This window comes from Molothrus aeneus, chromosome 17, assembly GCF_037042795.1.
Source record: "Molothrus aeneus isolate 106 chromosome 17, BPBGC_Maene_1.0, whole genome shotgun sequence".
Classification (NCBI taxonomy): domain Eukaryota; kingdom Metazoa; phylum Chordata; class Aves; order Passeriformes; family Icteridae; genus Molothrus; species Molothrus aeneus.
Genome location: NC_089662.1, coordinates 8,311,482 through 8,338,882, shown reverse-complemented (window position 1 = coordinate 8,338,882; position 27,401 = coordinate 8,311,482). Strand labels below are relative to the sequence as shown.

The 27,401-nt window shown below is 57.1% G+C and overlaps 2 protein-coding genes across 3 annotated transcripts; one reads left to right on the top strand and one right to left on the bottom strand.

Annotated features, from left to right (window-relative positions):
• Nucleotides 1-437: 437 nt before the first annotated feature.
• On the bottom strand, nucleotides 438-23,583 carry STK35 (serine/threonine kinase 35). Its single transcript, XM_066561868.1, has 10 exons — nucleotides 23,569-23,583; nucleotides 21,956-22,095; nucleotides 21,634-21,783; nucleotides 21,011-21,075; nucleotides 19,120-19,264; nucleotides 18,788-18,850; nucleotides 18,430-18,543; nucleotides 16,775-17,394; nucleotides 10,704-11,451; nucleotides 438-4,566 (listed from the first exon to the last, which is right to left on the bottom strand). The coding sequence occupies exons 1-9, from the start codon at nucleotides 23,581-23,583 to the stop codon at nucleotides 10,739-10,741; spliced, it is 2,025 nt and encodes a 674-aa protein (XP_066417965.1). The 3' UTR covers nucleotides 438-4,566; nucleotides 10,704-10,738.
• Nucleotides 21,908-26,549, top strand: PDYN (prodynorphin). 2 transcript variants are annotated; one of them, XM_066561347.1, is made up of 4 exons: nucleotides 21,908-22,089; nucleotides 24,189-24,244; nucleotides 24,986-25,133; nucleotides 25,367-26,549. In XM_066561347.1, the coding sequence occupies exons 2-4, from the start codon at nucleotides 24,225-24,227 to the stop codon at nucleotides 25,922-25,924; spliced, it is 726 nt and encodes a 241-aa protein (XP_066417444.1). In that variant the 5' UTR covers nucleotides 21,908-22,089; nucleotides 24,189-24,224; the 3' UTR covers nucleotides 25,925-26,549. The 2 variants fall into 2 exon arrangements, with proteins under 2 accessions (XP_066417444.1, XP_066417445.1); XM_066561348.1 differs by lacking the exon at nucleotides 24,189-24,244 and having other exon boundaries at nucleotides 21,909-22,089.
• The last annotated feature ends 852 nt before the right edge of the window (nucleotides 26,550-27,401 follow it).

Below are 27,401 nucleotides of genomic sequence, written 5' to 3'. Positions count from 1 at the left end.
GAGTGGGCAGACAGCTGGGTGAGGGGCTGCTGGTCCTTTCTGGCTCCTGAACCATGGGGTTGCCAGCTTGTGGCAGGATGGGGAGGTGTTTCTGTAAGGGCAGAGGCCAAGCTTGCCTGTCCTGCTAATCACAATGTCCTACTTGGTGTCTGCATCAAGAACGGGGCTAATCCTAATCCAGGGCAAGGATAAAGGGCCACAAGTGCTCCATGCCAGGGAGCCACATTCTGGTTGGCACTGGCCAGGGTGCCTTGGTTTAGTGCCCTAAGCCCTGAGGTCAATGCAGCTAGCCCAGTTCCAGCTCAGGTTTAACTGGACCTGCCCTCCAGGATGGAGCCAGAGCTACTTTAGGGCCTTGGTCTGCCCACTGCTGCCAGGGATGCCCTTTCAACCCCACTGCTGTCAGCACAGCACAGGACAAACACACAGAGCTCACGTTTCAAGTTGTGTGTGGCTTTTCAACCCCATCAAATAGCTTTATTCACACAAACGTCCCTTAATTTACAAAGCCTCTGCCATTCATACACATCAGGGGATCCACAGTGTTCAAAAAACTTAAATAGAACGTTTCATACCAACCCAAGGAAACCAAGTACAAAATATATTTATATAAAGTTGTTCACACATAGGTCCTAGATAACCAGCTTCTGTGCAAAAAAAAAAAAAAAGAAAAAAAAGAAAAAAAAGAAAAATACAGATTCATTTACTAATATTATCTTTAGTTTGGAGTCTGGGTTTAAGCCTTCTGCTCTTGCTAGCTCAGCACAGGAGCTGTGAGGAGTGGGGAGAGCCCTCAGCAGGGCTGGGGCAGCCATGAGCCCCTGTTCTGGGGCTCACCTAGAACCCCTCTAGTGTGGTAGTGAAGCAGCTCACCCTGCAAAGCTGCTGTTTTCTGCTGGGTGACTGAGCTGAAGGTCCATGCTGGCCTGGGCAGCTGCTGGGAATAGGTGCCAGGCTGGGACCACCAGGCACTTCCATGTGGCCCCTGTGTGCTCTTCCAGCAGCCTAGACACCCTCAGGGCAAAAAGCATTTGTGCAGGCTGCAGAGAAATGATCTGGCAGATCACAGCTGGAAGAGAACAGCTCCCTGCACTTCCCTTCCAGCTACACCCACCAGACACCCTGCCCTGAAGTGAGAAATGCTTCTGGACATGAAGGGCCCACACAGTGGATGTGCCTGTAGCCAGCTGAGGAGCACAGGAGCCACTGGCACAACTCCTCCCAAGCATTGGCTGCACCCCTGTTCAAGGGAAATGGGGCCCTGCTTTCCCACTGGCTGATGGGATGGGGGCTGTGAGGAGCACTGAGCTCTGCTCACCCATCCCATGCCAGCATTGCCAGAAAGGGAACCAGGAGCACCCTTGCCCTGGGGCAGCTGTAGTGTGAGGCTTGGGCAGCACAGGCCTGGGGTAAGGAAGGAAAGCAGCAGCGTTTCCCTGTTCTCCAGACCTGCAGAGAGCCCAGTGAAACAAATCCCAGTTTGTGGCCTGCAGCAGCTCCCCTGTGATGCTTGGCAGGCTTAAACCCAGACTCGTACTGCATACGGAGGAGACAGACACTGCACACAACGGAGGATTTCCACGACGATGGTAACGCTTGGTTTACATCTTATTGCTCCAGAAAGGCTCTGGGAGCCTGTGATATGTGAAGGAGCTGGGTCCTGAGGAGTAGAGGAAGACCACAGGGGTAACTCTTATCTGTCACTAGCACTGCTGAACCTCAAACACAGCAGCAAGGGGATATAGGGGAGCTAATCTAACCCCTCTAGGCTACAGCCACCTCTGCTTTCCTCCCCATGGACCAAAGCTGGCCGGGAGATCCCCGTGACGCCTGCATGATGCCGGTGGTGTCGGCCTTGCTGCAGGCTGGTGCAGATAACACAGTTCCCAATCCTCCTGAGGCTTGGCTTGTTCCCCCCACCCACCCCACATCCCTCTTGTAAACAGCAAAATCAGAAGTAAACAGTTTCATACAATCACTCCCCTGGCGTGGGCACCATCTGGGGCCAACAAGCCCAGAGAGTTCTGCAAGGGGGGCTTGGCTCCCCCCACACTAACCAGCTACCCCCAGCACCTGGATGCTCAGCTTCACTGCAGCCAGGAAGAGACAGACAGCGTGGCCCTGGGCTGGGAAATGGGCCACAGGCTCGGGGCTGCTTTCTTAAACTTGGATTTTCCCAGCAGTGCATCCTGGTGCCAAACATCCACAGCAGAGGAAGAAGTTTGGCCTGCAGGGGCTGGGCAGGTGAGGCCCAAAAGACCCACCTGGGAAAAGACTAAACATTCTCCATCCCACAGCATATGCAGGTTTGAGCTGTTCCCACCTGGTTATAGAGGGAGTGCTGGTCTGGGCCAAAGTAACTGAAGGAGAAATATGGGGAGCTGTAAACACAAGGCAGGTTCCTATATAGTCTGGGGAGTTGAGCACAAACAGCAGCAAAATCAGAGAGAAATGCTCTTAAAAGGACAAACTAATCAGGGAAACATCCATGTTGGCCAAAGGCTAGCAGCCCTAGGACTCCTCCTTGGAAGTGTTTGCTAAATCCTAAGTAAGGCACTACGGTCTAGCTCACTAACATCAAGCTGCTTGAAAAACACAACTGCAATGCAAAAGCTGAGGTGGAGACGTGTGGTTTGAAGATGGCCTGAAACAGCAGTGGACCAAGAGGGCTGACCCTCCCAGGGCCTGCTGGACTCACTCCTGTCCTGAGAAGAACAGGGCAATGCACTCACTGCCTTCCAGCTTCACCTCCTGCCCTCTTACTGCACCCATTCAGGCCAGGGTTTGCTTAGAACAGCTGTGACAGTCAGGAGCAAAGGCTCTGCCAGGTGGAGGAAGGATGGTCCAGTGATCAGGGCACTAACACTGCACTTGTGAGCTAAATGGTTCACTCTCCCCTCCCTGTGGGATGCAGCACAGGAAGCTGCAGGAATCCCACCCAGCTGCAGCCCATAGAAGCATCCCTAGGGACAAACACAAGCACAGTGTGAGGAACAAGGGCTTGGCAGTGCATTTGTGCTGTCCAAACCTTCACAAGTCACAGACAGCCAGTCTGGAGCCCCCTGGTCCTCCTAAGAAGGACCAGGCCTTTCTGCAGCCACAGCTTTAGCTTTGTGTCCTGGAAAAGATGGAAGAAAAGAAAGAAGCCCCTCTATCCTTTCCCTGCTCTGCCTGAGCCCACCTGAATTTCCTCCATTTCCGTTCATTCCTGTGAGCTCAGCACAGTACACTGAGGAGATACATGGAGGTGCTGCCAGTTAAGAACCTTCCAGTGATGGCAGAGGAAAGCTGCAGGCGAGGAGCAGTTCCCACAGCCAGGGATGAGGGGACCAGGGGGACCCTGTCCTGCTCGTGGCCATGGCCAGCTCCAGACTGAGCACCCTGGATCAGACCAGCCCACTTCCCAAACCACTGCTGGTGATTTCACCTCTGAGAAACATTTTAGGTGGTTCAGAAGCTGCAGGGTGGAGAAGAGGTGGTGCTTTACATTGCATTTACAGTGAGCAAAGTCTAAAGATCATCAACACAGGGCAGCCCCAGAAAATGAGTTCTGCTTTAAATATAGGCAAGGAAATAGAGTTTTAGGTGCTCAGCCTGAGGTTCCAATCTCCTGACCTGAGCTGTACTATACTGTAGCCTATCCTGAATAGCAGCATTGCCTTTTGCTTCCTGGAGATCATTAGCTAGCAGGGAAAAGTGTCCTGTGGGAAGCTAAAATCCAGCCTATGACCTATTAGGCCAAACCTCCTTCTCTCCACAGCATTGTTCCTATCGACTGAAGTTTGGCATTAAATGGATCAGAGCAGTGGACTGCTTTCTGTTTCTCTTGTACTCAGATGATGTCAACCTGAAAATGTACTCAGCAGCTCCCCAGTTCCCTTTGTATGGAAAGACAGTCACAAAGATGATCATGAAATCCAGCTTGGGAAGACCTGCTTTGCCAAATGGCTTTCCAGCTTGTTTATCCTACTCTATCCTAATGTCAGCTGCTCACAAGCCTGGGCAGCACCACCTATTCAGGAGCTGCCTGGCTATGAAGTTATTTGGCTGCTTGCAACATGTGGACCAAGAGATTAATTTTTCCTAAAGCACTGCACTCCCAATGCAAACCTACCCACCACTTTGCTCCCATTTTCCCTAGGCAAAATCAATAGCTTTGAACCCAAAACTGTGCCCAGCTGGACTTGGAGCTGGTGCCTGGCAGTACACCTCACCATCAGGCTGCTGATTCCCACTTCCTTATGGAACCACATCCCTAGAAACATCTACTGAGTCAAACAGCAGCACAAGAGACACAGGGAGGGCTGGGCAAGGGCAGCTCTGCTCTCTGGATCTTGTTTCAAAGTTTTGTGAGTGACAGCTGCCAGCTTGTGTTCTTCCACAGGCACCTGCAGCTCCCTCCCACACCCCTACAACACCCTTCCCAACACAAAAAAGTAACACCCAAATATTTCACATTGCCAGAGATCCTGTAGACCAGGGATCTTCTGTATCATCGTCTTCCCTTATCTTTGACTTCCTTCTTGCACGTAAATAATGGAGATTATGGGTCCCTGGTAAATAAATCTGCAAGAAAAAACAAGAGAGGAGAAAGAGAGGTCAGGTTTGTCAGTGGTTTGTCTCAGTTACTACATTGTGACTGCAGGCATTGGCTCCTGGATGGAAGGGGTGTAAGACACCACTCCTGCCAGCAGCCCACTTATCCCAGTTAGCCCAAATCAGGTGCTGCCACATCTCTACTGCCCAGTGCTTTGGCTATCGATCCAGGCAGGGACTGGGCTCAGTTTACAGTCAGATTTTTTCCCAGAAGGACTCAGACAGCAGTGCATGGAGCACACTGCCAAGGACAGCACACATCCAGCTGCCCCAGGGACTGGCTGGCTGGGCCTGAGCATCTCCTCACACCCCCACACACAGCCCCATCCCACACAGCTCCCCGCAGTGACAGTCCTGCTGGAACAAGGACAAGTGTTCCCACAGCAGAGCCTGGCCTTGAGAGTCCATGTGATGTGTCTGTGAGTGCTGGCTCCATGCACTCCACCAGGAAAGGTGGAACAAGCTGCAAGCCCAGAGGTGCCCTGCACCACTCGCCTGCTGCGTCAGCAGCAGCTCGGGCAGCACAAGTGGCTCTGCAAAAGGTGAGTAAAATCCAGGCTGGTGCAACTGGAAGCAGAGCAGGAGAGGTTCACAGCTCAGCCCACAAGGATGCTCAGTGCCAGGGATTTTAGAGTTGGATTTGTTGCATCAATCCTTGCTTTGGCCAAAGCCTTAACACACAACAACCCTCATGGTCCCTGTATCAGTAGTGGTGCTGCACCCATTCATCCACAGCCCTGGCACCCTCCTGTCCTCCGAGCTCAGGGACATGGGAATGCTCAACTCCACACATAAGCCACCAGTGCTTTCCACACAGTTTGTCTGCAACCCAGAAAATTCCCTGTGGACAGCAGAAGAACAGCACACCTATGCACACATGATGTCACTTCTGTACTGAAAATCCATCCTTTAGGATGTCCCAAACTCAAGGAGGCACCAGCAGAACTGAGGGCAGTGGTTGTGCTGGGAAGCAGTGGCGGTGGTTCACAAGCTCTAAACTCAGATGGGAAAAAAATGTTGGGGGTGAATTTAGCTCCCCCATTCAGCAAGGGCAGGTCCCAGCCCACCAGGGATGGGCAAGGGGCTCTGCAGAGACACCAAGGGAGCAGTGGGAAAGACCTGCTGCAGAAAAAATGCTACTGCCCAGCAAATTACTCCAATACCTTAGCCCTAGGAAATCTCATTAAAGAAATCCCTGCCTGTGGAACACATTTCTAAAGGACAAAGCTGCTCAGAGCAGAAGGCAAGGTCATGGGCACACTCCTCTCCAGGAGAGGTTAACCAAAGGGATGCCACTTTTGCAGGCTGCCATCAGAATAAAGCCTTTCTGTTGGAGGAGGCGAGAGGCACACAGACATCAGGTCAGGGCAAACACACAAGGATTCTTCTGGAAGGTTTCTCCTATTATGCAGCTTCGTTAGCAAGTAGGGCAGGGTTTCTGTTTGTGCTTCCCTGGAGTAGGAACATTATCAGGGAAGGCGCTTGCTTGAGCAGCCCTGAGCTCACTGCTCTGAGACTGGAGAGCTCGCCCCACTGACGCACGGTTTTGCAGGGGCTTGTTCAAGAGCTTTTAATCCCTCCACTGATGCCACTTATAGCTTTAATCAGCTTGAATGTTCATTTGGCATCAGCAGGATGTGAACCAGCAGCCCATGGAGCCCTCACCCAGCACACAAGATGACACCAATGTGTGGGTCACAGAGGGGCAGTGGCAGTGGGGTCTGCATGGCAGAGAGGACTCAGTGCAGAGGAGGGAGAGAAAACCCAGCAGCTCCTGGTGTTAACCATGTCATCTGCCCCTGTGTGGGAACACAGAGTGCAAGGGAACGGAGCCGAGTGCCTGATTTATCTCCTGAGCCTTCCCTCATGCTCTGTACCTATACTTGTGATGCATTCCTTGGGTGCATCCTTAAATCCAACTGCAGTGACCTCTCCCAGAGGGCAAAGCACGGATGACAGCAAGCAAACACAAACACCAATACAACTGGCCAGAGCTGACATGGTCCAGGTCACCCTCAGGGCTTCATTTCACCCCAGGGAGAATCAACACTGTCCAGAAGGGTGTCACCACTCCATGGGGTGGTCCCTGTGATGCTGCATTCACTGCTATGGCTAAGAGGAACTGACCTTGCTTTTACTGTCCTGTGGCGTTTGTCCATGCCAAGATCCACAAACCACACTGAAAACAGTCCAGAGTCAAAACCAACATTGTTTTAGGAATGAAATTACTGTCCTTTAACAGGCCAGTGAGTAAAACTTGAGCTGAGTGATACTACCAGCCAAGATCTAACTTGATGCAGCAGTCCTTGTTCACTGACAGCTCTCAGAGCTGCTGCTGTGTCCCTGATCCCCGTCCTTCCTTCAGCTCTGAAATTCCACAGGGCAGCAGTTTATCAGCAGTGCTGGGGGTGGCTGGGCACAGCACCAGAGAGCTCTGGCCAGGGTAGACACCATCATGCAGGGTGAGCAGATAAGCTTGTTCAGCATCAGCTCCTGGGGCACAAGTAAAATGCAAAGAGCAGAACAATGCAAATACAAACAGCCACTTTCAGCTGAAACTAGAATAATCAAACCCACTGAGAGAGGAGTGCTGGAGAGAACCAGACTGGCCACAGCTATTGAACACCTTCCTGCTCATGACAGCCCCTGAGATGCTGCAGCCTGCACAGATTCTTGCCATTCATCTTGAGCATCCACCTAAAATCAGACCGTTTTATCCACAGTGAAAATAACATGGAATACAAACCTACCAAAACAACCTGCCTCTACACTGATCATAACCATTGCAGTTTGATGTTCTGTGTCTATCAAAACTGCAAAGTTTCTTAAACACATAACTGTCAGTGGTGGGTGATGCTGTACTCACCCTTTGTGTTTCTGTGGCCAAGGCCCCTGTGTGACTGCAGGGAGCAGCAAAAGGCCACACTGACACTGTACCTTTTTCCTCTACAACCTGTCTAAAGGCTGCACAAAGCCACCCCATCAGAGGATCCCACCAGAGCAGCATCTCTGGGAGGCCCCTCACCATCCCCAGGGAATCTGGAGGGCAACTACAAAAGTGGTTTAAAAGAAAGATGTTCACACTGCAGGAAAGGAGAATCATTCCAGCTTTCCAGTATTGGGAAGGAAGGGTGAAATACTCCCCAGTGGGCAGTGCAGTTAGTGCTGGGCTATCACAGAAAGAGACCCATCAGCAGATACCCAGCACAACCCAGCCACTCCCTAATTGTACTAGAAAGGCTTTTGTCCTCTTTGCCCAAAAGGCAGCTTTTGCCAACTCTAGAGAGCTGTAGATAAACTTGGCTTTATCTAAACATTTGCAGAAGGTAGGGAAGAAGTGTTCAAATGAAAAAGAGAATACCTTGGTTTTTCCCACAGAAATGCTGCCCATCTCTGCTGGAACTATTTGCACCAGTGCCACTAGCAGTGTGAAAAGCACGGAGATAATGAGTTATCTCCACCTCAGGCAGCCCGGTGCCCAGCATAAACCAAGCAAAAAACACCTTCTTTTCTGAGAACTGACATTTCCTATCTACATTTTGGAAGGGTAACAGAGCATGAAGCTCTCAGGTGCGTGCAGCATCCGTGGCAGAACTGAAGCCGAAGCTGCTGAGACATGAAGCAAAATCTGAAGAGGTCAGTGGCATAGCAAAGAATAAGCAAAAATCCGATTGCCTGGGTCAGGAAGGGTTACAGTTTTCCAGGTTATGACATGAACCAAGGCTGAGCAGGTCTGAACTGTCCTGGGGAAGAACCTGCTGCATGACCCAGCACAGCAAAGCTACACGCCAGTGCCACAAATAAGTTGGAAGAGGTTACGTGAGCTTCTCGGTCAACTAAAATTACCTGAGAGCAGAATTCAGGCTCTGCTCTAAATCCCATTTTAAGCTTCTCAAGCAGGTTTCCAATTTAAGATTTGCATTTAATAGCAGCCAGAAGAAGGCTGATTTGAATACACAAGTACACCAGGAAAACCTACAGCAAAGTTCACCATATATATACTCTGGCTGCCCCACGAGTGAGGCAGAGGAACACTCTGGGTTTGCAGGGACATATGGCTGGTGCTGGGCTCTATCTGGGCCAGGCAGCCACGCTCCATGTGCCAGGTTGGGTTATGTAAGAGCATCCCTGGCTGCTGCAGCTGTGTCACCACAGAGCTATCGGTGCAGACTCACGGATGGACTGGGGTGGACTGGAGGGGGGGGCTGCAGAAGGCAGCTGGGTTTGAGCAAACAGCCGCGGGGTAGGACTGTCCCCTCGGTGTTTGTTATCCCTTCATGTACTATTCCGCAGATCTGCGCAGGATGAATTTCCCCCGAGGGCAGGGGCCGGTTGCATAACGCAGCAGCATCGTGTCAGCACAGAGTCAGCACCGAGCCAGGGCAGATGGCAGAGCCCGGCCTGACCCTCCACGTGCGCGGCAGAGCTGCTCCCACAGCCCCACGCCTCGCCCCGGGGCACGGTGTCTGCCCCGGCACACCCATCTTAAGGGCTCTCATTTCCACAGATTCACTCCCCCACCCTAATCCCCAGCCCACACTTGCACTGGGAGCAGTATCCAGCCCCAGGCAGCAGTGCTTGAATCAGTTACTCGCACTTGAGATGGGTGGTAAATATTTTGTGGGTGGAAGAGTGCACAGGGGATGGCCTGCGGACCAGTTTGGACAAACCAACAGAGAAGAACAAGACCCACCCAATGGGTTTTTTAATTTCCATCCCTATTTCTCTACAAACAGCACAGAGTGTACCTGGGCACACAGAGAGAGGCATTTTCCATAAACTCAGGAACCCTCAGGTGGCAGCAATGAGGGGTTTTAGCAAAACCTGCCAAAATACCTCCACCTTCCCCACTGCTGCTGGGGGCTTGCTCTCAGAGCTGGACAGGCACACAGCCATCAGATGAGGGCTGGTGCATGCTGGCCAGGGACATAATTTCCTCCCTCTTGGCCCTCTTGCATCCATAGTCAGCTCCAGTCCAGCTAGCTGTGTGTGGTTTTGGGGTGAGGTGAGGGCTGGGCCCAAGCTGTGATGCCAGCACCTGACACAGGCAGGCTGTCAAAGAACTCCTGGGACCAGTGATGGGCAGGCAGCTCTGCAGGAGCCTGAGAAAGGATGTGGGCTGGAAAGATGTCAGCCTCACCCCTGGTAATCTGTAATTCTTCAGTTTCATTGAAATGTTTGGCTGGGAGAATCCCTAGTAACAGCTTCTGTTTACAGACAGCTTTGCCATGTAGGCAACACCTCCCAGTCCTTCTGTGTCACTGGTGAGGGACACTGCCAGCTAAACCACATCCCTGGGGTCCTTCCAGACCATGTGTGACCACCCAGGCTTCAGGATCAGGACCTCTGAGCTTCAGACTGTTTAGTAGGGGGGGTAGAAGGGAGGGGACTCTGGACAGAGATGAGCTCAATCTGAGCAGAGCTGTTTTTAAGCTTCCTTCCTTAGCAGACACAGGTCTACAAACACAGATGCTGGAGACCAAAGCATCTCCTGGGTCTGGGCACTGACGTTCACACCAAAGGGAAGTCCTGCCTTTAATAAGGAAATGAAACAGAGCCACAGGATGGACCCATGTGCCTCGTAGGTGAAAGCAAAGAGTTCTGTGCCAAGACAGATGTGCCACTTGGGGCTACTCACTGAGCCAGCTGGGCCCCGAGGTGTCCTGTCGAAGTGTCACAGGGGAGGGGGATGGTGCTAGACAGGGAGCTCCAGCACAGACTGTGAAAATTACATCACACAGCAGAGGAGGCAGAACTGGCAGATCCCTCCCTGACCCTGAGAGAGACAGATGTCACCAAAGCTTATACCAAGTGCTTGCAGGTGTCTCTGCTGTGCTCCAGCCTGTCTGAGGAGCAAGGCTCCTGCCCAGCCCTTCCAGCTCCACTGGGCCCTTGGGCAGTGACAGGATGTGCAGCTGCTAATTCTATTTCTCACCTCTACTTTATTTTTGCAGTAGAATAGGTGAAAACAACCTCAGAAGCAGTGCTCTGATGAGTCACTATAGAAATAGCTCTAAGAACATAAAAGACTCCTTTGTGTCACTATAAAGTGCACTATTGGGCCAGTACCGGCGACAGAAATAAGACAAAAAATGCGAATCACTTACCCAGCTGCAAAGCACAGCGGTGCCCTGCCCTGAATTTAAGCAGCACATGTAACCTGGTCCATTCTGGTTTCAAGCTCAAAGGCATCAGGTCGATCCTGTGGGTTAGCAGCCAACATGTCTTTCAAGAGCTGCTTGATCCCCTCAGACATGGAAGTCCTGCGTTTCTGAGGGATGTGCAGCTCCATCTTTGGGTTTTCTAGCAGCGCTTCCCCGACGGGCACAATCTCAGTCCCCTGCTTGATGTAAGTCCCCAGCAGCTCCTTCTTGGTCTCAGCATCAATGAAGGTGATCCTCTCAATCATGGCCCAGATGATGATGCCGAGGGCAAAGATGTCAGCCTTGGCAGTGTAGTGTCCTTCCCACACCTCGGGTGCCATGTAGAAATCAGAGCCACAGGCTGAGGACAGCCAGTACTTGTTCACATTCACATTTTTGTTCTCATGCCCACCCTCCTTGCCCCGAGCAGTCAGGCCAGCACAGACCTTGCTCAGCCCAAAGTCAGCCACCTTGAGCACAGGGGTGCCAGATTTCTCAGTTATCAGGATGTTGTCTGGCTTCAGGTCCCGGTGGACAATGTGGTTCTTGTGCAGGAAGGCAATGGCACTGGTCAGCTGCAGCATGAAGCTCTTGTTGGTGGCAGGGTCAGGCCTTCGGGACAGCACGTACTGGTTGAGGTCTCCCCCTTCACAGAACTCCATGACAAACCACAGGTAGCAAGGCTCCTCTGCATAGCCCAGGATCCTCTCACCTGACCAAAAGGGATAAAAGAGTGGGTTTTTCAGACACATTTTAAAGTCCACACTAAGCCAGGATGGCTGAGGAACAGGTCTGGTTTATGTGGATAACAGAAATTTTGGGAATGTGACTGGGACCTATTGCACTGCAGGGCACCAGCAGTGATGATGCCACTGCTGTGGCTTTAAGTGCTTTGGGATCCTGTTGAGCAGGACACACCAGCACCGTGTTTACCCAAACCCACTGCTGGGAACCAGCTCAGGGACCTCCTCCTCCCAGCAAAGTGCAGAGAACACATCTTCTTCAGTCCTACCAGCAGGCCATTCTCCCCAGGCTCTGACAGCCAAAGCAGCAGAGGCTAAAAGCATAATTAGCACTGAGTCTACAGGAAAAAAAAAAATCACTTCTGTGAATGCCTCCTCTCCCACCTCAGCTCTGCTGCAGGAGGCAAAGGCTGGCTCATTGCATACACTTTACTGGAACTGCACACAGGGAGTAGATCACAGTCCTTGACGCTGCCAGCACAGACCTGCCAAGAGTGGTCACACCAGTGTCCAAGCCCTATGGCCCACTGGGTCTTCCCAGAACAAATCTGTGCATTTAAAGATTGCATTTGTGCTGGGGAAACTCTGCCACTTCATCCAGCTTTCATTAAGTGCCAACAAGTCTTTAATGAGAGGAAACTGGAGGTCCAAGCTGCAAAATCTTTGCTGAGTGTAATCTCAGCCACATTTGTGACTGTAAATACTCCTACTACTCAGTATTACACCCCAAACAGCTTCTTCCTTCACCAGACGTCAAACTGAGCTCCTCAAGCTCAGAGCATCTCAGGCTTTACTCCATAAAACTCCTGCCTAAGGAAGGACTCTCTTGCACATCAATTAGACACGTGAAGAACACAACAGCCTCATATCAGCTAATGGGGCCAAGTCTGCCACTGGTGCTCCCCAGGGATGCCTGGATGCCCCAGGGAGTATTGGCAACAGACCCATCCCCATTAGCTGATGCCAGGAATGCAAACCCCGGGGTCAGACCCCAAATCTCCTCCAGAGAGCACCCAGGTGATTGGCAGAGCTTGCACACACCACCAGAGCATCATTTTGCTCTAGAAATTGATTTTCTTATCATCAAGCACCATAAGAGAGAAGCTGGACGATACCACTCACCTCTGCCACAGCTAAAAAGTCCCACAGCTGAACTCAAGTGTTTTTGAAAGCAGTTAAATAACTCCACCCATTTGACAAAGTTGGGTTTTGTTTGAGCAAAGCCCTAGAGAGCATCTGGGAAAGCAAAAAACTTCCAGCAGCAGGTAAAGCCAAGGACTACCAGGGCCACCCAGCCCTGGGCTGCACTGGTCAGCAGTCAGTGTGGGTGGGAATATTGGTTATTTGCACAAACAGTCTGTATCCATGGCTACTGCTATGGAAATGGAAATCTGCACAACAGAAGCATTTGGCTGCACCTCCTCATCCTCAGCAATCTTCTGCTGAGATTAGGTCTGAAGGTTAGATCTAGGGGATGAAAGAACAGGGTGGAGTTACACAGGGTACTGGGTGCACTCTGGGGGTCTCATCTGGCTGGAAGGAGGCTCACCATGAAAGCCCAAGGACCAGCTGGGAGCAGCACAGGACAGCTTGGCTCTGGAGACCAAAATGCTGGAAAAGCAGCTTCTCTGGTGCAAGCCACCTTTGACATGACAGCATGGGAACAGAGACCCCAGCACAGCCAGGACAGCCCCAGCTCACACAGCTGCCATCACTTTGATTTGTTAAATCCCAGTGACATCACAGCAGGACACAGGGTTTGGCTTTCCTGCTCCCCTCTGCAGCCATACAGCCCCAACACAGGGAGCAGGAGTGTCTGTCTCTTCTCTGCCAGGAATCAAACCATGACAGGGAGCATGGCAGAGCCCCACATCCCTCACACACAGCCAGGTGGGAGCATCCACACAGCACTGCTGGCAGCCCCTTCCCACAGGAAGTGGCTCAAACACTGGCTCAGCAGCAGCCAGGACCTGTTAGCTCTGACAAGCCAAGGTTTGTTTTTAGCATAAGGAAGGCTCTGATTTAAAACTTGGCCCCTGAACGTCAGCAAACGCAGGAAAGATGACGGAGATCCAGCAGTAGCTGTGAGCACCAGGCACTTCACTTTGGGTGGAGCATTGTGAATAGAGGCTTAAGCCAAAAGTAATATTTCCTCATTTTCTTTCTATAATCTGAAAGTGTTTTAGTTGTTAAATCATCTTCCTGCCTTCAAAACAAACAGCTTTAAACATAAAGAGCTGGCAAGACGCTCCCTAAAGATGAGATGTTAGCAAACTGAAGACAAGCAGTCAAGAGCTGAGGAGATGCCAATGACAGGCTGGACCTGTTCTCTATCACCAAGCCAGCATCCCCATGTGCTCCCTGCCCAAACACAGCATGGCACACACTCACACTCCATCTTTCCAGCAGCACACACACACTTCCCCCACCCCATCCCAGGGAGCTCATTAACAGCGTGCTAATTTGCTTAGCTGCACAGGGGAAATGAAAATCCAGTGAGAGCAGAAGCAGCATCCCAGTGCCCACCAGCACATGTAACCTCTGACTCCCTCTGTGCAAGGAGGCTGCACCAGAGAGATGGGAGCTGGCAGCATGGAATTCCAGGCAGTTGGAATGATAGCAACACATGGAGGTGATGCCAGGGCAGCCCATGAGTGAGGCTGAGTGCTGGTGGCAGGTTGATGGCCCCACAGATGACATGGGAGGAACAGGAAGCATCACCTTATACCTGTTCACCTAAGGCAGCTCTGTCAGTGCTCTAGGTTAGAAACAAGAGGGGCATGTGATGTGCACAAGCACTGGAGGTGCTCCTGTGACAGGGCTCTGAGCACATTGCAAGGGTGCCTCTCCTCCAGCTCAGCACCGAGCTTCCACCTTCCTTTTCACACCCTGCCCTTTAAATTTAATTACTCCACACCTCGTTAAAATGCTAAAGGTTCAGCCTCTGGCTGTAGCTGAGAGCAAACCCCGCCTGTATCCTGACAGTTGTGCTCCCAATTCAGAGAGTCTCAGATTAATCCTGGCCGTGCCCTGAGCCCCAGCACGTTGGCACAGCATCTGTGCTGGCCCGTAAATAGCCCAGCTGCGGTCGTGCAGAATGGCACGGAGCGCAGCGCCACGGCCACCGCCACTGCAGGCAGGCAGGGAGAGACCTGCAGGGCTCATCCAGCCCGGCCTTTTGTTGTGAAAATATTTATCCACATCTATCAGACCCAAGGCTTGGGAAGGCAGTGAGCACAGGCTGCCTGGCACAACACAGCCCCAAAGGCAGCCAGGCAGACGGGAAGGAGAATGTGCTCCAGCTTGGTTTGGGGAGTCCAGCTACTCCTATCCAGGCTGGGGGTGCAGAGCCCAGCTCTGCTCCCCTCTGAGGGGCTGCTGTAGGACCAGGGCAGGCAAAGCCCTCCCCACTGCTGGGAATTCAGAAGGCTCAACCCCCCCCCCCCCCAGAGATGGGGCATCTATGGGTCTCCTTCCCCACCTGCAGATGGGGCACCTCCAGCTTTCCCCAAGCCAAGCCACCTGTCCTCAGGGCATGCAACATGACAGAGGGGGCAGGATCCCCCATTCCGGCTACAGCTTGACACACCCGAAGGGAAGAGCTGGCTCCTCTCCCAGGGAGCTGAGTGCCCTGGCTGTACAGGAATTTGGACACTGCCCTTCGCAGGGAGCCTCCCTTGGGTGGCTGTGTGAAGAAGAGCAGGAGCTGGGATGCATGGGGAGAGCCAGGCACGTCTGGACATGTCCACCCAGCAGGGATATAGAGGGGACAGGCAAGGCAGGGACAGTCAGAGCCACAGGTTTGCTCAGAGGATGGATCTCAGGAGCTCTGCATGAACTCTGTGCCTGGCACAGGGTCTGGGGGCTGCCTACACTGGGGGTCAGGGAGACTGAGCACCCCAAGGAGCTGACAGGAATCCTGGCACACCAGTTTGGGGAAGGAAGGACTGGGGGGGTTGGTTCTGCTCACAGCAGGCTGGGAGGAGGCACAGGGGCAGCAAGGGCACAGGGCTCCTGTATTTTTCCACATCTTCACAGCACATTGGCAAAGCTGGGTCTGACAAGCAGCCAAGGGAGCAAAGGGAAGGAGGGAGGGAGCATTTTGGAGATGTCACCATCACAATCATCGACTGTGACAGAAGAAGGTGACCCCTGACAGCCCCGTGATGCTGCTGAGGGACCCCAGGGGAAAATGGAGGTATCAGCCCAGGCTACAGGCATTAGTGCTTCCAGGGCTGTTCCCATAGAGCCAGTAATGGGGGGGGACACCAGTCCTAAAGCTGTGAGGGCTTGAGCCATAACAGGCGGCAGCCTTGGGGTGCTCAGAGATGGGACAGTACATTGGGCAGAGAGGGGGAGATATCCCCTTGGTGTGACTGGGGCACAGGCTGTGAAGGTCCCCAAGGGGATGTGTTTGGGCTGTGGCAAAGGCCAGGGTAGCAGATGGAGCCCCAGGATTTGGAGTCAGTGCTGATCAGGGGTCCATCACACAGAGATGCCCATCAAGGGTTAGGTTTGAGCCTGGAAGTGGCAAGAGGGCCCCTCAGGACTGGGGATGGGACTGCAGAGCACATGGAGGGACCCCACTGGCACTGCTGCAAGACATGGGTGGGGCTCAGGGAATGGTTTCCTGGGAGAATCGTACAGGAGAGTGGAGGGAATGCACAGCATGGGGGGATAGAGTCCAGAACAAGGGTCCCTCAGGTGTATTCAGGTTGAGTGGCAGCAGAGACCCTGTGGGGAGCCCTGCAGGGACAGGACAGAGATGGGAGATGGGAGCAAGCCTAGAGCAGATACCCCAGAGAGGACACCAAGATTGCAGGGGTGATGGGTGCTCAGGGGCACAGCAGGGAGAGCCCAGGTGTGGTTACACTGGAAATGCAGTGAGTCAAGGTGGGAGGAAGGGCATTGTGAGAGCTGGGGGGAGCTTTGGGTGCTGTTAATCACAGGCAATGCCCAGGAAGGATTTGAGCATTCGGGTGATGGGTAGCAAGCAGGGCAGCAGCAGTGCCTGAGGTGTGGGTACTGTGGAAGGGTGTCCATGAAGAAAAGAGACAAAACCAGGATGTCCCGCATGGGGCATCCCAGCAGCCACCTGCTCCGGGGGTGTAACCTGGGAGTGGGGCAGGAAGATCTAGGTGTGGGGGTCACTGAAGGCAGCAGGGAGGCGGCAGATCCAGGTGCTCAGGGGTGGGGATGGGTGACACGGATGCCAGGGACAGGGCCCCCGGAGGCCCTGGGCGGGTGAGGCGGCCCGGGAGGGCGCTGGGGCCGAGCCAGGGCTGCCGGTACCTTTGAGGGAGGTCTCGACGAGGCGCAGGTAGAGCTGGCTGCGCTTGTTGCCGTGGCTCATGCGCTGCCCCAGGCCGTGCCGCTGCAGGACGCACTCCTCGAAGCGCACCACGTTGGGGTGCTGCCGCCGGAGGCTCGTCAGGGCCCAGAACTCGGCCAGCGCCAGCTCCACGTTCTCGGGAGCGTCGCAGCGGATCCGCTTCACCGCCAGCCGGGCGCCGCTGCGGCCCGACACCGCCTCGTACACCACGCCGTAGGCGCCGCGGCCGATCTCGGCCAGCAGGCTGTACCGCGGGCTGCCGCCGCCGCCGATGCCCGGCCCCGCCGCCACCGCCGCCGCCATGGCCCCGCGCCGCGTCGCCCGCCGCCGCCGCCCCATCCTTTGTGTCCCGCGGCGGCCGCCGTCCATGGCCCCCCCCGCCCCGCGTGCCGGGCAGCGCCGCGCGGGCGAGGGGGCACGCGCCGATGCCGCCGCCGCGCCGCGGGGCGGAAAAGCGCGCGCTGCCGGCCCCTTTAAGCGCTCGGCCAATCGCGGCCGCGCGGGGCGAACCACCGCGGCGCCGGGGGGGGGCGGCGGCCGCCGCGACGGGGCTCGGCCTCTCCCCGGTGCCGGCCCCGTACTCGGAAAGAGAGGGCCGGGTTTGCCGCCCCGGGCGCGGTAACCGGGTCGCGGCGCCGCCAGCGCGGCTCGGCGCGGCCGGGACTCAGCGCGGCGGCAGGCCCCTCCCGCTCCCCCGCCACGGTGGTACGCCCCGCGCCGGTGTAAACAGGCCGGTCATGGGGGCCCCGGCGTCCGCCGCGGGTCTCCCCCGTCCGTCCCTTCCCTCCGGGCCTGGCCCGCGGGAGGCGCTGCGGGCTCGGGCCCGGCCCGCGGGGCTCACCTGGGGAGCGGCGGCGGCGGCTCCGGGCCGGGCGCTGCGCGGGGCGTGTGAATGGGCGGGGTGGGCGAGCGGCGGCGGTGGGATAAGAGCGTGGCCGCACGCCCTGACGTAACCCCTTATGTAACGGCGGGGGGTGACCCGCCCCCAGCAGCCCCCTCCCCCCGCCCCGGGACGGGCGGTGCACCGGGGGGGCGGGATGCCCCGGGATGGGTTGGGGGAGCGGTGCACCGGCGGTACAGGGGTGCACTGGGGAGGGCTGCATGTGATGCCGCCGGGGGTGGGGGGTGATGCTCCGGGACACGGCGCACCGGGGGAGGGGGGCGGTGCACACGTTGTGGGTGATGACCCGGCGGGGAGGTGATTCCCCGGGGAGGGAGTGGTGCCCCGGGACCCAATAAATCCTCGGCACCCGGTAAATCCCGGGACGCGCTGAGCTGGCGGTAGCAGCGCGGTGCTGGATGCCCGGCGAGCTGGCGCTGTGCAGCTGCACCGGGAAGGGGGGCATGAGGCTCGGGGCCGGTTTCACAGCTCCGGCAGCATTCGGGGACCCTCCCGTGCGCCATGCTCACCCCGAGGGTTCGACCCCATTGCCGGGAATCACCGGGGACTTTCCAACTGGAAATTCCTCGGAAAAGTGGCTGCGATCCCGAGGGGATCCCTGCGGGGCGGGACCGAGGGTTTTGGGGGCACCCCAGGGTGGCGCGGCACCCACCGGGTGTCCGCGTGGTGGAACGGGCACTGGTCACCAAGAGCGGGACACGGTGACCGCCCTACGCCGGGACCCCGAGGGCGGCGAGGGCCGGGGGAGACCGCGGGGCTGCAGTGTGTCCCCCCGGGATGGCCGTGTCCCCGCGGGGTTGAGTCTTGGCTGTTTTGGTGACATTTCTCCTGCGAGCAGATGGGGTGAACCACAGAGGTCCCTGGCCCAAGCACCGTCCCAAAATTGCTTTTCACTCCCCGGGCCGTGGGCATCGCCAGTATCCGTTCTCTCCGGGCTGCCCGGAGCTCTCATCCTGTTCCTGGCGCTGCTGGGCAACCCCAGAGCTCGGGGCTTTGCATGCCGCCGTCCCGCTCCTCGGGAGGAGGAGGAGGGAATATTTGGGGAGGGAATCACGATCCAACCCAAATGTACTTTTCCAGCCGCCTCTCCCGCGTTCTCCTGCCCCCCGCGCGGTGCCGTTGGCAGCGCTCACTGCTGCCGGTCAAAGACAGCGTCTGCAGAGCCGGTTCACGGAGGAGCTCTCAAAATTCCCAGATTTCTTGCCCCGCTGCTGAGCCGTGTGCCGCTGCCATCACGCAGCCCCAGCAGCTCCCGGCTGCGTCACGCCGGTGCCCCCGGGGAAGGGACGGCGAGCCGGAGCCACCGGCGACTCTAATGCGAGGTTGCCCCGCGGTGTCACGGCGCCGGCTGCAGCTCCTGCAAGTGCTTTGACCTCAATTTATTTTTAAATGGAGCCACTTCACCTCCCCGGGAGGCTGCGGGGGTCGTGCCGCAGCCCCGCGCCCCCGGTGCCGCTCGTCAGCCCGCAGCGACGGTGGCAGCGGCGTGACTCGCCGTGTTTACGAGAGCGCCGCTTCTCGTACCGCCGTGGAGTGGCACTTGTGCCTCCTGCCCACGCAGGGAGGTCACCGTGTGCCCGCCTGGGCAGCGCTGGCGGCCCCCTGCTCGGTGCTCCCTTCGCCGGAGGCTCGCTCCGGTGCGGTCACGCTGGAACGGAGCTGCCGCGGGCGGTTTGGAGCAGAGCAGAAACATGCGTTTCTCCCCATGTCCCGCAAATGCATCTGAACACTTCGCTCTCCTGCCTACGGCAAGGCCAGACAGGAGTGCAAACGTGTTGGGAGTTTCTGGAAAAGCCGTGTCCCTGAATGGGATAAAGCTGACCGTGCTGGAGGACCCACAGCGCAGCCAATGCCTTCCTGGGGAAGCTCCCGCCGGAGCTCTGGGTCGCGGTCCCTCTGCCTGGGGACAGCCCCGGCGGCTGGCAGAGCTTGTACCAGCTGCAGGGGCGATTTACCCCACCCCAGGGCATGGGGAGCCCTGGCTGGTCTGGAGCAGGGTCCTTCGGGGGGAACCTGGGGGCTCAGGGACAGAGTGGCAGCGCCGTGTGACGCCAGCTGGCATTAACTCCCACCTGCTTCCGCGGGTGCCTGGCACGCTCGGCCCCCTCCTCGCCGAACGCGCCTTTCACTCATGTAGTTAGAAAAGTTAACTTTTCTATTACCGCACATTTCACTTACCCAGGTACTTAATTACCATTGTCCCAGGGAAATGTCAGTGTGACTCAGAGACGCTTTCCCATTAGGAAGAGACAGATGAATATTAAGTTGAGTTGCTGGTGGGTGGGCTGGCTTCCAACTCCTCTCCCGGGGGACCCTGTCACCCTCCACGCCCTGGACCCGTGGAGGACCCTGTTACCCAGCTCAGTAGATCGGTGGCACTTCGCTCTGGGGACAGGAGTAATTCGACCTCCCACCCGGAGCAAAGGGAAGGAGCCTTTATTCCAAACGACTTTTCCCTCTGCGTCCTGGGGATTATGTTCAATCTCTAACACATCTCCCTCGTGTGCAATTACCCTGTGCGGGGCGGTGACTGCACCCCAGGCCGCTGGGTGAATATATACATATACAAATATTCATAGAAAAAGAATGGCTTTGGTGTAGAAATGCTCCGCCCCGCCGTGTCTGTGGTACCCGCATGGCTATCAGTTCCAGCAGCAAGGGTTAAACTGCCCGAGGGCTGCTCAGCCCCTCGCCCAGAGTGTTGTGGTCGTTTGCAGATGCGTTTTGTTCTTCTCAGCTTTGTTCTGTGCCTGCACAGCCCAGCACACCCCGACACAGCGAGGCGGGGCCGTGGCCGCCCTCTGCCCCTGCGGGGCCTGAGCTCCATCCGCCCTCGCTGCAGCCCCAGGGATGGAGGGGTGGGTTCCTCCCTTAGCCCTGAGGAGGATGCGGGGTCTGCCCTCCTACCTTGGTCCCTCCGTGTTGGCACAGCCCCAGCCTGGAGGAGTTAAAATCCACCTCCAGACAAAAGCCGTGGGGTCTCGCCTGCTTTTCAAGGAGCCAGGGGATGCCGATGGACCCGATCACCAGTCCTGACAGAGAACCACGGGCACAGGCTGCCGTGGCTGCTGGGCGCCCAGCAGAGGGTCCCAGCCCTGTCGATGGCCCCCACTTCCCTCAGCAGTGCTGGGACGGCTGAGCAAGGGGGCACCAGGTCCAGCAGCTGGTGTTCGAGCTGGGAGAACAGCAGGTTGCTGGGAAACATCCCTCTTGAGCTCCGATAAAAATAGCTCCATCTTCAAGGCGAGAGGACTGGCTGCACTGCCAGCGACGCAGGGGATGTGTCTGCACCCACTGGGGTGTGGGGGCCGGTGCAGGATGTCCTGTGGGGTCTGCACCTCGGACCCCCGTCCCACACGTCTGTTGTGACATGGTGCAGGGGCTCAGGGATTGCCTGTCATTGCCCCAGTGCTGTTCTCCTTTCTCTCCAGATCAGACTTGGAAATGTGTGAGAATAGGAATCAGGGCTGAGTGGGGAAAGTGGGGGTGTCTTTTTTCCCCCCAGCCAGCTCCCTCTGCCTCTTTGGCTCATCTCAGTGTTTGCCCTCATGAGGAGGGGGTTCAGGGAGACGTGGAACTGAGCTCTGAGTCCTAGCATTGCAGAGGTTGGGGGGGTTTCTATGCAAAGGCTTTTTCACTGACAGCAGCTAGGCTGGGTGGGTTGGGACATCCCTTTCCCGGGGCATGAAGACCCTCTCTCCCTTCCCAGCAGCTCTGGATGGGCTCACTTGAGGACAGTGCCTCTCCCCAGCCTGGGGAGCAGGGTGAGAGCAGGTCAGGGATTCACCTTTCCCCCTCCACCCTTCTCGGACATGATTTGAATTCAGTGTCCAGGGGATTCACACCCCCAGCAGCCAAACCCCTCTGGGACGCAGCTGTGTGGGAAGACGGACAGACCCCGTCCCGGTCCTCTGCCACCTTCCTTGTTCGGGGCAGGCGTTTCGGCCCCGAGGACCGAGGCAGGACACGCTGGATGTCTCCGAGCGCTGCAGCCGCAGCGGTGGGATGCGCACCCCGATTCCCGGGGCGGCCGGGGGCTGCGGGGAGGCCTCGGCGGTGCGGGCGAGCCTGCTCGGGAGGTGGCGGGGATGCTGCGGGGCTGATTATTCACAGCTTCCCTCGCCCCGATTGGCTCTGCCGCCGCGCACAGCCGGGCCCCGCCGCAGGAGGAGACTCCGTGGCCATAAAAGCGGGGTGAGAGGCAGCCGGCGGCGAGTCCGGTGGGCAACCCGGGCAGCACCGTGGGGCCGCCTGCCAGTGTGGCCTTGCCACCGATGACTGGCGCAGCCTGACGCCCGTGGAGGGACAGCCACCAGCCACGAGCCGTCCTGACTTGGCGAAGCGGGTGCTCGGCGGGACAGGGAGCAGCGGCAGGTAGGGCTGCCGGGGTTGTCATCCCCCTTCCATTGCGTGGGCACAATCAGGGCATCGCTCTTGCTCCCCCCAAAAAAGCAACAGTTTAAGAACACCCCCTGAGCAGCACTGCTGAGAGTGGCTTGTGGTTGGAGTTGTGTTATTTTGGGGAGCTTCCACACGGCTGCAGGTCCCTCTTGTCCCTTGAGTGGTTTCAGAGCCCGTGAGCAGCTGTCCGGAGCTCTGCTGGGGTTCATTTCATTTTTATGCTGTGCCCGGCATCCTGGCAGCAGAATCACCCAGGGCTTGGAGGGGCAAAGGGAGTGGGCAGAGAGGATGGGGGTTCTCTCTCCCCCTTCTTGGCTCGAGCAGCAGTGTGGCTGCAGTGCTCGAGTGATTCTATTCCAAAAGTTACCAGCTTTTTTGAGAAGCCTTGTTCTGATGGTGTTTCCAGGAAATTTTTGGAGGTGAGGAAAGGAGATGTTGGAAGGTTGATTGCTCTTCTCCACCAGAACTATGTGCAGGATCCAAACCTGTGGAGTTGGACCTGTGTGGGAGGAGAGATCTGCTCAGTCTGGGAGAGCTGTTCACATCCTTTGTTAGCTATAATCACAGGTTAGTCAGGATGGGGCCAGTCTCTGCTGTCCAGCACACACAGCCCTGATTCCTCATCCCTCCTTGGGTCACCAGGTCTGTAATTGGCCCCTGGGGTGCATGGATGCTGCTTGAGGGTTTTCCAAAGCAAAGCCTGGTATTTGAAGACTCAAGTGGAAATGGGATGGGAGGAAGGGACACCGGCAGGCACCTGGCACAGGTAGGATGTGCTGAGAGTGGCCACAGAGGCTGGGACTCAATGCTGGCATTGCCAGACCCTGCCGCAATCCTTCCAAGGTGTTCCTGCAGGAGGGATGGCTCCAGAGCCTTGGGCTCCTCCAGGTAACACAGGATTGAGCTCGAACTCTGCTTTTCTTCTTCCTCCCTTTGTGTTCTTTTTGCTTTTTCCTCCCCGCTGCTTCTTTCCTCTTTTGTCCAAAGCCCTTTGTTTTCTTTCCGTTTTCCTGCTCCCGTTTTGCCAGTCCTTCTTACCCCAGCTTCAGGAGCAGGCAGAGCACTGCTGGGACATTTGTGGCACCACCTGGACACACAGTATGTTTGTGTCCTTGGCCATGCTGTGCTCAGAGAACTGCAGCTCCCCTGAGTGCCATGAAATCCTCTGTCTGCAGCAGGGTGCCAGGGATGGGACACACCGTGTCTGGAATGCCAGAGGTCTGAACTGTGCAGTGTCAGACAAACCAGCAGCTGTTCCCAGCATGGGAACGTTCCCGGTGCCGTCCCTGTGTGCTGCTCTGGCAGCACCCACGGGGATAGCGGCAGCGGAGGAGCAAGGGAGGGGAGCGGGTGGGGAAAGGGAAAGAAAAGGTTCCCGGCGGGGCCCCTGCAAAGCAGTTATCAGCTTTTTTTCGGTGTTTCATTCCCCCTAGAGCTGCAGCTGACACCTACCTGTGCGGCGGGCATGTCCTCGCTCCTCGGTGCGGTCTCGGTGGCCCTGATGCAATTAAGGGACTGTCCCGTGTTTGAGAGTCGAGGCTGGCTGAGGTCCCACCATGCCCCTGCCATCCTGGGCAGCTGCCACGCTGTTCCCTGCCATACTGCCAGGGCACTGGGAGGATTCACGGAGCTGGTGGCTGTGCAGCCAAGGAATGCAGACAGCTCGACACACGATGGTGCAGATAATTTAAATTAAATTTTAATCTAGCATGAATTAATACTGTGGCATTAACAATTCTTCATCAGTACCAATTACAGTACATTAGCTGCTACTGCTGGAGAGCACAATAGTCTCTAATATGCGTCATTAATGTGTAACAGATCCCTCTGGGTCATGCCTTACCCACCCTAGATAAAAGCAGCAATGGAAGCAGGCAGGGGTTTGCAGCGTGTGCACCCCTTTGGGGCTGGCTCTTACTCCAGGGCTATCATGGTCCCAGTGGCACAGTGATCCTGTGGCACTGCGGGTGGGGCTGGCAGTGGCCCCTCCAGCCTCACCCAGGGTCAGGTTTAGCACTGCCACCTGCAGAGCCCCTCTCCCAGCTGAGCACAGTGTCCTTGTCCGTCCACAGAGGCCAGAGGCTCCATCACGGCTCTCAAACTGGAGGATGGTGATGGTGGTCTGCAGGTAGGCTGGAACCCAGAGTCCTCCTTTTTCCCCTTCTCCTGATGCACCAGCCCAGCAGACTTGGTGGGTGTGAGGGACGGGAGATGAGGCTGCCCTGGTGTGGGGAACAGCAGCCTGGGGTGAGTCCGCACGGGGCCATGGCATCACCCCATCCACCTGCCACCGCAGCTCCGTTTGCTGGGGCTCTTTTCCCCAGGGCCAAGGGGAAGAGCTGGTGATTCATCTGCCTGCGCCATGCAGACATGGCAATCACAGAGAAACCCAGTGCTGGGGAAAAAAAGGGACTTTTCTTTCTAATGGTATGGTAAGAGATGAAGAGGAACCGAGAAGAACTGAAATGAGATGAGATGAGATATGAGATGAGATATGAAATGAGATATGAGATGAGATGAGATGAGATGAGATGAGATGAGATGAGATGAGATGAGATGAGTTAAGATGAGATGCAACAGTGGTCCTGCCCACAGTGACTTGGTGGCCACCAGGGACTGGCAATGGCTCTGGGCTTGTGCCAAGGACCAGGCTGCAGCCAGGGTAAGGGCTCACATCTTGTGGTGTCCTTGCTGGGAGCAGCACCTGGAGGTGAGTCATGTGGGAACGGGCACAGGCACAGGTCCCTGTGTATGATCCCAGGAGCAGCTCACAGATGGAGGTGGTAGGTGCCCAGTGCCTGTGGAGTGGTGATGGCTCCCCAGAGCTGGCACAGGGATAGTGACAGGCTCTGTGCTGTCTTCTCTCCAGGCAGCGTCTGCAGGGCGAGATGGCACGGCGGGCACTGGCACTGGCACTCTGCCTGTCCCTGTCTGCGGTGGCATCTGCCAACTGTGTCACCCAGTGCTCCCTCTGCGCAGCCCAGACCCGCGGTGCCGAGAGCAGCGTCCAGCCCCTGGTGAGTGCTGGCCCCACAGGGACGTGAGCCAGCAGTGGAGTGTCACGGGTGCAGGGTGGCAGAGCTGGGTGGCACCTGGTGTGCTGGTCATGGGCACCCCAGGGTGCTGGGGTTGTGCAAACTTCAGCTTCTCACCGAGCTGAGCAGCACGGTGGGCACGGACCCCTGGGCTCGGGGTGGGGTGGGAGGAAGGCAGGGGCTCACCCTGAGCACCTGTGGCCGCTGTTTTACAGATGTGCCTGTGGGAATGCCAGAGCTCCTTGTCACCCGGCCCCGAGTGGGAGATGTGCAGGAAGGCGGTGGCACTCCTGGCTCCACTAGTGGCCCTGGCCGAGGGGACAGAGCCGTCCCCACAGGAGGCAGAAGAGGATGAGGCACAGCTGGAGCAGGGTCTGGGCACTGCAGACCTGCCGCCGGCGCCGGCCAAGCGCTACGGGGGCTTCATGAAGATGATGTCCAAGGCAAAGCTGCTGTCCCTGCTCCGCGAGAACGCTCACGCCAAGGGCGGCCTCAGCAAGAAGTCTGGGGGCTTCAGCCGCAAGCCGGGCGAGCGAGCGGCCCCCGAGGACTACCCGGGGCCGGCAGGGGACGGGGATGGGGACGAGGAGCCCACGGGGGCCGAGGGGCCGGAGCTGCACAAGCGCTACGGGGGCTTCCTGCGCCGCATCCGGCCCAAGCTCAAGTGGGACAATCAGAAGCGCTACGGGGGCTTCCTGCGGAGGCAGTTCAAGGTGACCACGAGGTCGGACGAGGACCCCAGCGCCTACTCAGGGGAGGTCTCAGACCTATAGAGCCAGGCGTGGCACGGCAGCACCGCGGTCCCCACACTGCCACTGCCACCCCGACTGTGCCATCACCCCCAGCCCTGTCCCCTGCCTGGCCCAGTGTGGCTGGTGTCACCCTTGCCTCATCCGCTCAGGGGACCGTGAGTTCCATCCCATTGTCCCTCTCTGGTTCACCTGCCCTTCCTGTGCGCAGAGGGGACAGTGCCACTCCTCTGGCTGCTGGCGGTGTGGCTGTGGCCCAGCCCAGGGTTCCCGGGGTGTATTGCTGGGGACACAGATCCTCCATCCTCCCGTGGCTGCCAGAGCACAGCAGGGTCTGCAAACCACCAGAGCTGACGTACAGGGCAGGGGGCTCGGAGCACTGGGAAGGATGAACCAGGGCAGGATCGGGGAGGTGGCTGCCATAGCCACGGGCAGAGGTGGCTGGTGGAACCACAGCACCATCACCAGGTGTTCAAGCAGTGCTGAGCCCTCACTCCCCTCCCCGAGCCTCTCACAGTGTCCCACCGATCCCAGCACCCACCCAGAGCCCCTGGGCTCCCCCTCCAAGAGCGACTCCAGAGGCAGGGTCAGCCCCAAGCCCCAACACCCACCTCCCCCCCGCAGTCAATAAAAGGCAGATGCCAACGAAGCTGAAGCCATGCTGGGTGCTGAGTGTGCTCTGCAGGGCAGAGCAAGCACCCCAAACTGGGGTGCCCAAATGGGCCAGGGGTGCTGGCTGTGAGACCTGCAGGCAGCACATGGGCTTCCTGGGCCATGGGTGCCAAAAGGAATGTGGGACCCCCACACACCTCTGGAGCCATATCCTGAGAGTGACGGGGCCATCTCAGCTGAGCAAGTGCAGGGCAGGCATGCTCAGCCTGCTGCAGGGGCGTGTAGGGTGCTGGCAAGGTTCCTCCTGCAGCAGCAGGCAGGAGAGAACTCCCTTGGGAATCACCACTGCTGCCCAGCTGGGAAGGGGCAGTTGTGCTGAGGGCAGGGGGCAAACTGCCCCTTTTCTGCTCATATGGGACCCCTCCAGCAGCAGCTCAGAGCTGAGGAAGCCCGACCTGCAACTTCCCTTTTGAGTGTCTGTGTAGCCCCACATGGCAGTTCCTGGCTCTGGTGAGACACAGTTCATGCCCCAGATACAGCCCAGGCACCAGCTCCAGGTTGGGAAAGGGGGGAGGTCACTGCAGAGCACTGAACACTCAGCTCACTCACAGCACAGGCTGGAGCCAGCACCCAGCCTGCCTGCACACCAGTCTGGGCACCCCAGCTCAACTCCCTGCCCATGGGGTGCACTGCTCCCCTACCTCACAGTGCCCAGGGGAACCAGCACCATAACCCTCATCCCAGCCTTGACCTCCTGCCTTCCTCTTCCCTCCCTCCAGCACACACAACAGGGCTGTGCAGGATGAGCCCTCCTCTCCTCCTTCCTGCAGGACACACAGAACCCCAAACCCACCCTGCAGCCCCAGTGCCAAGGTGACCCCCCCTGAGC

Excerpts from the sequence above, each read along its gene's own strand:
- STK35 (XM_066561868.1), bottom strand. Across the intron at positions 21,784-21,955 it reads CACTGGCAGGCGGCCCCACG|GCTCGCCCGCACCGCCGAGG; the intron begins GTGCTGCCCGGG and ends CCTCCCGAGCAG. Across the intron at positions 17,395-18,429 it reads GCCGCCCTCGGGGTCCCGGC|TACGGGGCCGGCACCGGGGA; the intron begins GTAGGGCGGTCA and ends TCTCTTTCCGAG.
- PDYN (XM_066561347.1), top strand. The coding sequence starts at position 24,225 with ATGGTGATGGTGGTCTGCAG. Across the intron at positions 24,245-24,985 it reads ATGGTGATGGTGGTCTGCAG|GCAGCGTCTGCAGGGCGAGA; the intron begins GTAGGCTGGAAC and ends TCTTCTCTCCAG. Across the intron at positions 25,134-25,366 it reads AGAGCAGCGTCCAGCCCCTG|ATGTGCCTGTGGGAATGCCA; the intron begins GTGAGTGCTGGC and ends GCTGTTTTACAG.